Genomic DNA, 11381 nt, shown 5'->3' with positions numbered 1-11381 from the left:
AATCCGTCTTTAATGAACCTCTCTCATCATCCTGGACGTCGGCCCATCACAGTTTGAGCGCTGAGTAAATCCACCATTTTAGAGGAGTCCAACAGGGTAGTTTTGTGTGTTTCCTACTAAAGTTTGCTCTGCTGGGGGGGGTGTTTGTCACCGCTCACGCTCCCTCGCCCACCGGGCCTCTGTAACTGTATCCAGCCCTCCCCGGTCAAAAATAAAAATCATTTGTCCAGCGCACGAGTGTCTCCATTAAAAATGTATGGTGGAGGGAGCTGGGGGGAAAGCTGATACGCGGCTTTCCGGAAGGGCATCAGAGTTCCAAGGTGGACAAATGGCATCTTGAGAGTGGGATGGAGAGGAGTGATGGCGATCCCCCTCCCGAACCCCCGTTAGGAAATCATGGAAAGCTTTGGAAAGTCCTTAACTTAACTCCTCACCTACAGGCTCCTTAATTCAGGAGCGACGTTTGTGTCTTTCATCGCAGGTTTTTGCAGGAGCAGAAACTTAGGCTGGTAGCTCAGTTGTTAGCTGAGGGAAACTGTTCATGCAGCTGTACAACAGGACACACAAAAGTGACCTCTGACCCCACCTACATGGGTGGCAGCAGCCCCATAATCAAATTACATTCAAATCTCTAAACCAAAGTGAACCAAATCCAGAAAATGTAGCATTAGCATGGTTTTAAAACACGACAGAAATATAATAGGCATAAAATACCTGTTGCTATGGTGATATCATTACTATTAACTGATTGTTTGTTCCTTTGTTAGAAGTGTAATAGAGCATTCAATAAATCTTTTAATCATTATGCTATTATTAGGGAAAAGAAGGTCTCTAAAAAGTATATAGCATAAAATGCTAGATAAGCTTATGTGGGAAAATATATATTTTATCTGCTACAGTGGACAGAAAAACACTATAAAAATAAATAAACTAATAAATATATGATTCTTTTATCCCATCCATCTGCTTTCTATAACTCCAGACCTTCTGTCAGCAGACCCCCAAATGAAGTCACTTTTAAGCAAAATTGCGGCCCATTCCAACAAAATAACCCTACAAAAACACACCTCTCCCAGCAGCACCGGTGTCAGGAGGCTGGGCGGATCTGGACCCACTTAAAACAGGGAGCCCCTAAATTTCCTTCACACCAACTTGAGGAAGACCCCAGATTAGAGGAATTTTTATCCGTTGCAGAATTCCTGGATTATAATTGGGCCCATGTGTACTCGCTGTGCCCAGGTACCCCCCCCCCCCCCCCACACACACACACACACACACACACACATAACCCCCCCAGCGGTGCTGTTGCACGTTCTTTCACGTCTGATGAGGTTTGGAATTAATTGAGGATCCTTTCAGAGCCAAATTTCCGAGTGAGGTCCAGACTTAATTAAGATTAAATAAACAGAGTCAGCTGTGAGCAATTTCAGCCTGTAATGAAACACGTGTTCTTTGGGGCCACACACACACACACACACACACACATACACACACACACACCCATGCATTAACACACAGAAAGAGACTCAATTAAAACAGGTGTTTTAATCACTTAAATCAAATAATACCCAGTTACCTGGATCCATTTTGAGTCCCCCCACCCACACACACACACACACACACACACTGAGGATTAGCCTCAGTTTTCATCAGCTCCGTGACTCAACAGTAACTCTTGTGTTGTGCGCCCCTCTGCAGTGACCCATCCTCGTCCTGACTCCTGGATGAATGGACACTTGTTAGATAAACGCAGGAAGCTGCCCAGTTGTCTGCACAGTCTTACCTTAAGTGGGAATAACAAGGAAAAGCTTCAGGTCCACTCGGCTGACCGTTCAGCCGTCTGCGGTGAGCTGCGGCAGTCTGACTTGATTCAGGTCTTTCTAATTGTAATGGACCCGAATCCTCTAAAATCAACACGGGGATCATTCAGGCGCACACGCGGAGCGGAGCGGGCGGCCAGGGAACACTCCAGCACGCAATTGTGGCCACCTGGGAAAACATCATTTAGCCACTCACCCCTTCCTTCTGCTAACATTGCTCTTACAGAATCAGTGTGTGTGTGTGTGTGTGTGTGTGTGTGTGTGTGTGTGTGTGTGTGTGTGTGTGTGTGTGTGAGAGAGAGAGAGCTCCTTTGACCTCTGCATGCTCCCTGATCCCAAATTGCAGCGGCCTATCAGCACTCCTTAAGCCCTAAACCATCCAATTGCAGCTCTGCGTTTTTAGGCGCTTCAGCGGTTCAAGGCTGAGGGGAAACCTGCCAATGCCACCTTTCTGGGACCAAAGCTGCAAATAAAATTGCATTTAATGGACGTTTTTCTGCGGCGCCTCGTGTGTTCACGGCTGTGATTGCTGCAATGTAACACAACCTCTGGGTCCGGTGAAATTCCTTTACAGTCTGCTGGATGGGGAGGACGTCAGGCTCCATAAATCTGTGTTTGCCAGCTAGAACATCAGGGCCTGCACAGCATCTTCCATCTTAATTTTGCTCTTACTAGTGATGCACAGGAGGAGTGTGATGAGCCTTGGTGTGCTGCTGCTTCAATTTTAGGAGTCTTGTAAAAAACATTTGTCAAAATCTGATCAGCTCTTTAGAAAATCATCTTTTTACATTCCCAACAAACACAAGTGAACCTCAGAACTTTTTTTGGCCTGAGACAAGAAGAATGGCAAAGATATAGGCAGATAATTTACTGCTCCTGCAATGACGTGAAGGCCAGAGGTGCTAGAACGGCAATAATCAGCAGGGAGGAGATCAGGGCAGGCCTCAGATATCTGTGGCATCTCCCCCGTGCTGGTGGCTGCAGCGCCAGCCTCTCATGCCATCTGATCCACAGTGACACTGCCAGCAGCTGTTCCCCACCTCCTGTTAGAATATGGTGAGATTTTCCTTTAAGTACACAACAACACATTGATGTAATTGCCTCCGCCGAGGCGATTATGTGACAGCCAGCGTTTATCTCTGGGTTTGTGGGCAAAATTACTTGAAAAGTCATTTACTGATCATAATTAAATTTTCAGGAAATAGTGAACTTTATGAAGATTTTCATGATGTTCCAGACCTTGACATTTGATCTTTTAAAGGTCAAGAGCTCATGCCTCTGTACAGCTATGCTACTGGTGCAAGTCACAATATGGAAGGAAATAAGCTGCTTGGAGGTCTGTGCTCAGTTCCTATTTAAATCTGCGACAGATTCAACAACTTCACTTCATCTCAGTAAGCTACAACTTGAATTTACTGTCCTATTCATGCTTTATTTATAGTTATTGTTTTCAGTAATTAAATAGACAATGTTTTAGAAGTTATACATACCATGTTCAGAAATCGTCTCATTATGTTTCCCTTTAAAATAAAGGGAAAACCCTGCAGCGCTTTAACGGATTACGTTACCAGCGTTGCTATGCTGCCCTCGTGTGGTCAATAGATGTAATTAGCTTTTCTCTTCTCTCTCTCCATCTTTTTTTCCCCATCTTTTCCCAACACAAAAACTAATTAGATATTTCCAAAACCACCTGTGTTTATTCACTTTTTTGCTTGGATTGAATAATATTGAATTTTAAATAATCGATTCATTCAATGGCTCTAATGCACTTTTATTCGGTTAAAACGAAAGCAGGTCGTCTGATAACCATTGGCAGAAGTTTTAAGTTCCATAATGAAGTGAAGATCGGACTCAATACAAAAATGTGGTGTTTTAAATGGAAAAACAGCTCACTTTAAAAAAAAAATAATAAAAGAAATTATGCAGCAGCTTAATTAGAGATAAGTCTGAAGGCCCTGTCAAATCTCTTGTCCTCAGCTGTGTTCAGTGAATGCACCACATGGATGACTTGCAGGATTAATTCACAGAACACTTAATTGCTGTTTCTGTATATTTTAATGTAGAGGTAAGATGTTTATGATAAGCTGCAAACGTGACGTCTCTGCATTGACAACTTTTAAGCTTTTATTTTCGAATAAATTAATACTGTAATATTAATTAATACTGTCGAAGTGCTGAATGATTCAAATTAAATTTACATTTAACGCAGTTTGGATTTTTAACGAAAAAAAATAATGTTTTAATTAAATAATTCCCAATTTTATCTCCAGTAGATGTCAGTATTGCTACATTGAACAGGTGTCATGTTGCCATTTGATCTGTAGGGGGAGACTGAGAGACATGTACGAGACACTGGAACAAGATGTAATGTTTTTGATGAGGTGTGTGTGTGTGTGTGTGTGTGTGTGTGTGTGTGTGTGTGTGTGTGTGTGTGTGTGTGTGTGTGTGTGCGTGTGTGTGTGTGTGTGTGTGTGTGTCTCACACAGCTGAAGCAAGGATGAGACAGGAGTCTCGAGAATTAACGAGTGTGTGCTTTTTAGAAAAACCAGGTTTAAGTGACACAAACAGGCCAAAGTAAGTGTATACCTTCCTCCATAAGCTTCGACTGCAATTTATGCTCTAAATGCAGGCAGAGAGATGCAGGAATGTTTAGCATAAACTGTTGACAACACTCTGATGCGTGTTCAGGCCGTGCAGAAGATGATGTGCGAGGCGAGGGGGGGTTGAACACGGTGAGATCAGCCGGAACATGTGTGACTTCTTTCCCTCTCCTCCGTTTTTCACAGCGCAGTTTGGGCAGCCGTCCAACAAAACAATTAGTGAGCATGGGAATCCCGGCCCCAGCCTTCCACGGAGACACCCTCCCTGCCTCCTCTGCATCTGCAGCTGGCCCCGCGAAGAGAGGCGGCCAAGTTTATTTTCTCCCCGGTGGTCCCTTTGAGGTGGCGGTGAGGCCCCTGCCACACCAAGGCTGATGTATTAGGTGAGGGTCCCGGGAGGGACGGCGGTGGGACTCTTTTATTGCCACCTCACTCCATCTCTGCTGCTCCTTAGGCCCCGCCCCCTACCCGTCACTCAAAAATGCCCCTTATGATCAGAACAAAGTGTTGCCATGGCAACGATGATAACACCATTTTTAGCAAAAATAATGATGATAACATTTTAAGGTTTAAAGCCAGCCCGAATAAAAAGTCAACAAAATATTCGTTTTAACAACTAATTAAGTTGGAGTTACGCGTCCCTGTGTTACCTTTATGATCAAATGTCACTTTTTACTAAATAAGATATTTAATGGTGTAAATATAGTATTAAAAGTATACATATAAGCATATAGATATATGAAGTATATATTCAATTATTCGTATCATATCGTTTTATTATTTTTATGATCTACCTTTTAATTTTCTTTAGTTTTTAACATTTATGTTTAAATTTCGTATAAATACTGGAATAAATTCAACATTTCAGTTCAATTTTAAACAGTTTGTGAATTTTAAACTGTTTTTGACAACTTTTAACAGATTTTGTTTAACCTTCGAATGACGTTTTTGGAAATGTTCAGGTTTTTTAATGTTCGTGGGGAGAAATAATAGAGACAAAAGGCCGGGGGGGGGGGGGGGGGGGGGGGGGGGGTGGGGGGGGGCAAGGTGGAGACATTTCTGCAGCAACACCAGCCTTTCCTTTCAGGCCAATAAAGAGAGAGAGAGAGGAGCGAGGTGTGTGTCAGACTGCATAAATAACTGTCCGCATGGTGTAAACACAGCGGTCACAACCCGAGAGAATTAAAACAACTTGTCTGGGCGGGATTAAAGCAGGTTTTCTGCCAGTTCGACACCAGCGAAGAGATCAGCGCTTCTGATTGGCTGAGAAATCTGCGCACACCTGCGGGCCTTGGATTAATATTAATCTCAGCCGTCAGAGACGCGCTTTATTCTAAAGTCGGTCATCCGTCTCGGAAATCTGTGCAAATTGTTTTGTTTAAAGCCCCGAAGTGTGCCAGATAATCTTGGCCGAGGCCTGATTGTGTGACAACCGCGTCCATCTTTATCTGTCTGAAACAACAGAGTTTATCTGCTCGGGTTCTGCTGCTCTGAAGGAGCGCGGTGATTCCAGGGGTCACCGGGTCACACCGAGCCCACACACGGAAACAAAGACTAAAGACTCAGTCACACAGGCTGGAAAAGTGATACAAATATATATTTGCGTATGTAAAATCTGTACAAATCGGAGTCCCCGTGCGCACCGACGCAAGCCTAAAAATGCATCTGCAGAGTATGAAAACAACAACATGACAGAATCTTTGGACCAGCAAAGACAGCGAGGCGGGACGGGGTGGATTTAAATAATATTTCTCACAGAGACGGAATCTCCTCTTCGTCTTTCGTCAACAGTCTGCGGGAGATGAGGCGCATTTTAAAGGAATGGTTTTCTTAAGAAAGTTTTGGTTTTTTCCTTATAAAGGAGGCCCGGCGGGCTTCGTCAGGACGCCGTGGTTCCGCACAGCCTCGTTGTGTTCAGCATCTCTTTCAGATCGTTCTCTGGTTTGCCCGCAACCATGAACGGCCACGTCTGCGGAGGAAACACGGACAGTCAGGAAAAACTTCAGAAAGGAAAGAAAAACTATCTTCAGCATTCAGATTCTGAAACAATGATGTCGTTTGGTGCTGAGTATAATAATACATATATATATATTTTAAAAATCTATCACCTTTGAAAATAAATGAATTGTGCTTTTCCTTTTGTCTATTTTAATATGCATATTACACTAACCAAATTATTAATAGTAATCGAAATTGTGTATTATTATACGCTAACACAGGTTATACTGTTATTTAATTTCTTTATTAAACGGGCGGTCACAGTGCCTGTTGCACCTGCCTTGCAAACCTTCCTCTTTTACGCATGAACAAGTTGTTAAATGTTAATAAATCTCAATATTACAAATGCTGGCAATAAATAGAAACTCTCTGCGTCAAACAAAATTGCCGATTCATCACTTTTCACTTGAAATTCCTTCACAATAACGCTACATTTTCGGTCTTACCAGGTTCACCGGGTGGATAAATCCGTTCTCGTACTTGTCGTTGGCCAGGATCTGCCGGAGGTGCGCGATGTAGCTGGACGCCAGGCGCAGCGTGTCCAGTTTGGAGAGCTTGGTGTCCGGTGGTACCCAGGGCAGAGTGGTCTTGAGGCGGGAGAAGGCTTTGGACAGGACGCGCATCCTGGCTCTCTCCCGGGCGTTGGCCGCGTTCCTTTGCACGTGTTTGCCCTCCTGCTGCGCCACGCCCTTCGCGGCAGTTTTCCGCGACGCAGTCTTGCGCTTCTTTCCCGGCGCGTCGTTGGCGCCCTCGCAGTTGGAGCTCTCCTCCGTGCTCTCGTTGGAGTCTTTGCCGGAGGAGCCGAACTTCAGGATGCCGTCCAGGAGCTCGTCGTCCACGTCGCTGAGGGAGCCGGTGGACATGGTGAGCTGTCTCCTACAGCAGCGGCCTCAGAACATGTGAGCAGTACAGGCTGAACACGCTGGACGCACACACACTCACACACTCACACACAAAAGCATAAACACACAGAGGTCTAAGTGATGCGTTCATGAGCTGCTAACTGCATGAATGGAGGAGAGTGGAGCTGAGTTTATATGTCCACTGAGAGGCGTTACCTCATGCTGGGAGGAGACACTGGTCTAGTGCAGGTTCTCACTGAGATCCAGGACCACAAGGGCCCGTGGAGGGCCTTCAGAGGGAGGAAGGAAGAGGAGAAAACCACACTTTATATTGGTGAAAACACTGCGAAAATGCACAATATTCACCAATGATCTATTTAGGAAAGAACTGTTTTTAAAAAAACTGAAACCCAATAAACTTTAATATATAAATAAAAAGTTTATCAGCCCGACACCAGCAGCTTCTTAGATCTACTTTTATAAAATCAACCATTATTCTTACAATTAAGCAATATTATTCGCTTATACTTACAATAATGAAATGTCAGCTCAGAACACACAGGGTGTACTTAACTACCATCTTAACAGTTAACAGGATAAAGTGCGTGTATGTGTGTGTGTGTGTGTTTGGGGATTGGGGGGGTGGGGGGGGGGGGATTGTCCACATCTCAAATGGCAAACTGGCGCCTCGGTCCCCTCTGATGTAATGGATATCTGGCACCCACAATCCCCTGTTTGGCCTTCCACATCATTCCACACACGTGCACTGGTCCACACGGAGCCGAGTCCAAACAACCGAGCGGCCGGTGGAGCTGCTGGAAACGTCTGGCTGCTCCAGGAGGATCTAACAGGTCCTCCTGGTCTGATCAGTCCAGCAGAGGGAGGATGCAAGATGTGCAGGTTTCCCTCCTGGTTTAGTGTGTGTGTGTGTGTGTGTGTGTGTGTGTGTGTGTGTGTGTGTGTGTGTGTGTGTGTGTGTGTGTGTGTGTGTGTGTGTGTGTGTGTGTGTGTGAACTAGTCAACTCTTGCTCACACAGCTGAAGCACATGCAGGGATGAGAGAGGGGTGTCTCTCGAGAGTTGACCCTTGACCTCACTGCTTCCGCCACCACCGTGCACTTAGAGAGGCTTTAATCCAGCAGAATTAACGAGAAGCAAACTGCCCATAGTGCAGATCGGAGCGGAAACAGTGAGCGGCGCACTGTAGAAGGCGAAGGTATGTGAGGAGAAGACGTTATCTTCAGCACAGGGGAAAGAGCAAAACACGGAGAGCAGATAGGTGCGGAGATGGAAGGAAAGAATGGAAAGGAAGAAGGGGACCTAATCTCCTGGGTGGGCTGGAAATCAAAGCACTTTGTGGAAAAGTAATAATAGAGTCTGTGAGATTGATGATCTGACATACATGGATCCACCGGAGAGAGTCAGGGAGTAGGAGATGGACTAAAATAGCCCAGGAGACGGTGCAGCGTTATTTCCCGCTTCCTTGGGCGCCAATAAAACCATCAAAATGTCGCCCTGGTGTGTAAATTCATCCCGAAAGAACGAGTGTGTGTTTCTGCAGTGATGTGGTGCAACAGGTGAAGGGGGGGTGGGAGGGAGGGGAGGGGAGGGGAGCGGAACTCAGGCAGTTTTGGAGGGACAAGCTGCTAATTAGCCAGTTCAGGGTCAGAGGTCAGGATGGTTGTGTGATGTCACCGGGTGGGGACGGGTTCCAGATGCTGCTGGCAGGGCCACTGAGGGGGACACCTGATGCCCGGGGTCATTATCATTTCTCTCTCTGTCACAGGCACAAACACCTCTCAGGTCCACGCTAGCCTCGGCGTGTCAAACACCAATAACAAAACATTGATTCTGGCCAGGATGAAGAGCATTTATGATAAACACCACAGGGCTGCGGCGTCCTGTGTGGTCGCTTCCTCCTGTCTACACAATAAATAACGCAGATAAAAGTGATTTCAAGCTAAATTCAGATGCTGAATTTCACATTCCTCCATAAATCCTCGGCTGAAAAACAGAACAGGGCATGTGAAAGAAAGGCAGCGGACGAGGAACCAAAATATTGTTTTATTTCTTGACCAAACATTTGATTTTCCTGCATCTATTCAAAGAAAATGAGGTTGCTGGATGTCAGGACCAGAATGAGGAGCCGCAATCTGGCAGCGAGGGCCGGGGTGAGAAAAACATCATCCATCTACGTCTGAGCACTCCAGCTCTGTGTCCCTTATCACAGCCGTACTCCCCCGAACACACACACACACTTGCACAGAAACACACACACACACACACACACGCACAGAAACCAACACTCTTTTCCTACCCAGTCTGTAAAAGTAGAAGACAAATCAAAGAGGGAGAACTAAAGGAGAGGTTGTGGAGAGTGCAAACATACAGCCGGGAGGGGAGAAAAGCAGGACAGAAGGATGTGGAGGACAAACCGGGCCATCATAAAGAGTTATGAAGATATTTAGGGGAGTGGAAATATTGTCATATTTCATGGAAAAGAGCAGAGTCCTTTGATATTCAGTGACAGGAACATCCGGGAGGAGGCCAGCACGGAGACTGATACCCTGCCACAGCGGGGGTTAACGACCTGGAAGCCTCGTCCTCACGGTTCCAGGGACGGAGCTGTGGATCACAGCGAGCCTGAGCCTGAGCCTGAGCCTGAGCCTGAGCCTGAGCCTGAGCCTGAGCCTGAGCCTGAGACTGGGCCTGAGCCTGAGCCTGAGCCTGAGCCTGAGCCTGAGCCTGAGCCTGAGACTGGGCCTGAGCCTGAGCCTGAGCCTGAGCCTGAGCCTGAGCCTGAGCCTGAGACTGAGCCTGAGCCTGAGCCTGAGCCTGAGCCTGAGCCTGAGCCTGAGCCTGAGCCTGAGCCTGAGCCTGAGCCTGAGCCTGAGCCTGAGCCTGAGCCTGAGCCTGAGCCTGAGACTGAGACTGAGACTGAGCCTGAGCCTGAGCCTGAGCCTGAGCCTGAGCCTGAGCCTGAGCCTGAGCCTGAGCCTGAGACTGAGCCTGAGCCTGAGCCTGAGCCTGAGACTGAGACTGAGACTGAGCCTGAGCCTGAGCCTGAGACTGAGACTGAGCCTGATGGATGGATGGATGGATGGATGGATGGATGGATGGATGGATGGATGGATGGATGGATAGATAGATAGATAGATAGATAGATAGATAGATAGATAGATAGATAGATAGATAGATAGATAGATAGATAGATAGATAGATGAACAGTGTGTGGAAGTGGTGACTCAACAGCAGCTCTAGACATCACAGCTTGGTTATAAATGATGACATCAGATCTCTCCTGGTGGAAGAGTGAGAAAAAAACAAAACGTGAAGAGAGACATTCCGCACAAATGGCTAATAGCTGCGTGGGCATGCCTCTGTTTTGGGGGGGGGGGGGGGGGGGGGGGTCTTTAAAGCTGTCAGACTCACAGCTGCCATAGAAAATCTCTGCTTTACATGAATAAACACATTCGATTCATGTCAGTTTGACTAAGTTGTAGTCATTTTTGTGAAATACTGCTCTCTCCAGTTTACCATGAGACCCACCACCCCTCAACTGACTAAACTAGCTATAGGCTCAAAACACCGGGAAATGTGCTGTTGTCGCATTCCAAAGACACACACACACACACACACACATACACGGTGTGTGTGAGTTTTATTTAAGCTTTGCTGGGTTGAACTTGACTTGGCTAGGTGCCCAAAGTGGCTTGTCGGAAGTAAGCGAGACGCGATGCAGCTGCATTTGGAGTGTGTTTGCGTTGCGTGTGAGCGTGTGTGTGACTACAGTACCGCGCTGCGCTGGGCAGTGCAGGATGGCGAGGAGCCTCCGAGTCAAAGGTCTGGTCTCTGTCACCGCAATCGAGGCTGCGCTTTATAAACAGAAGAGCGACTGCTCAGTTTTATTATCTGACACTGTGGTACCAGTGAGGTGGTGGTGTGTGTGTGTGCGTGTGTGTGTGTGTGTGTGTGTGTGTGTGTGTGTGTGTGTGTGTGGGGTTTGATCTTTCAACAGACCAGAACTCCAAGCACCCTACTAAATCCTTAATCTCCCCCTCCCCCTCTTCTTCACCAGGACACCCCCCCCCCCCCCCCACCCACCCCCACTGTCCCGACTCT

General features: G+C 46.5%; 1 protein-coding gene and 1 long non-coding RNA gene across 2 annotated transcripts in view; one reads left to right on the top strand and one right to left on the bottom strand.

Annotated features, from left to right (window-relative positions):
• LOC115253058 (uncharacterized) overlaps positions 1-5134 on the top strand; it is a 6092-nt gene extending 958 nt beyond the window's left edge. Inside the window, exon 2 of the long non-coding RNA XR_003891385.1 lies at positions 4607-5134. This is a non-coding gene — a long non-coding RNA (uncharacterized lncRNA). The remainder of the gene's footprint in view (positions 1-4606) is intronic.
• An 862-nt stretch (positions 5135-5996) lies between these two features.
• tcf21 (transcription factor 21) lies at positions 5997-7443 on the bottom strand. The gene is made up of 2 exons (XM_003971657.3): positions 6865-7443; positions 5997-6389 (listed from the first exon to the last, which is right to left on the bottom strand). Exons 1-2 carry the CDS (start codon positions 7279-7281, stop codon positions 6300-6302), a joined length of 507 nt encoding a protein of 168 aa, XP_003971706.1. The 5' UTR covers positions 7282-7443; the 3' UTR covers positions 5997-6299.
• Between the last annotated feature and the right edge of the window lie 3938 nt (positions 7444-11381).

Source organism: Takifugu rubripes, chromosome 16 (genome assembly GCF_901000725.2).
Source record: "Takifugu rubripes chromosome 16, fTakRub1.2, whole genome shotgun sequence".
In the NCBI taxonomy this organism is placed as follows: Eukaryota; Metazoa; Chordata; class Actinopteri; order Tetraodontiformes; family Tetraodontidae; genus Takifugu; species Takifugu rubripes.
Note: the sequence above shows the minus strand (reverse complement) of the source record. Positions and strands in the feature narration are given on the sequence as shown.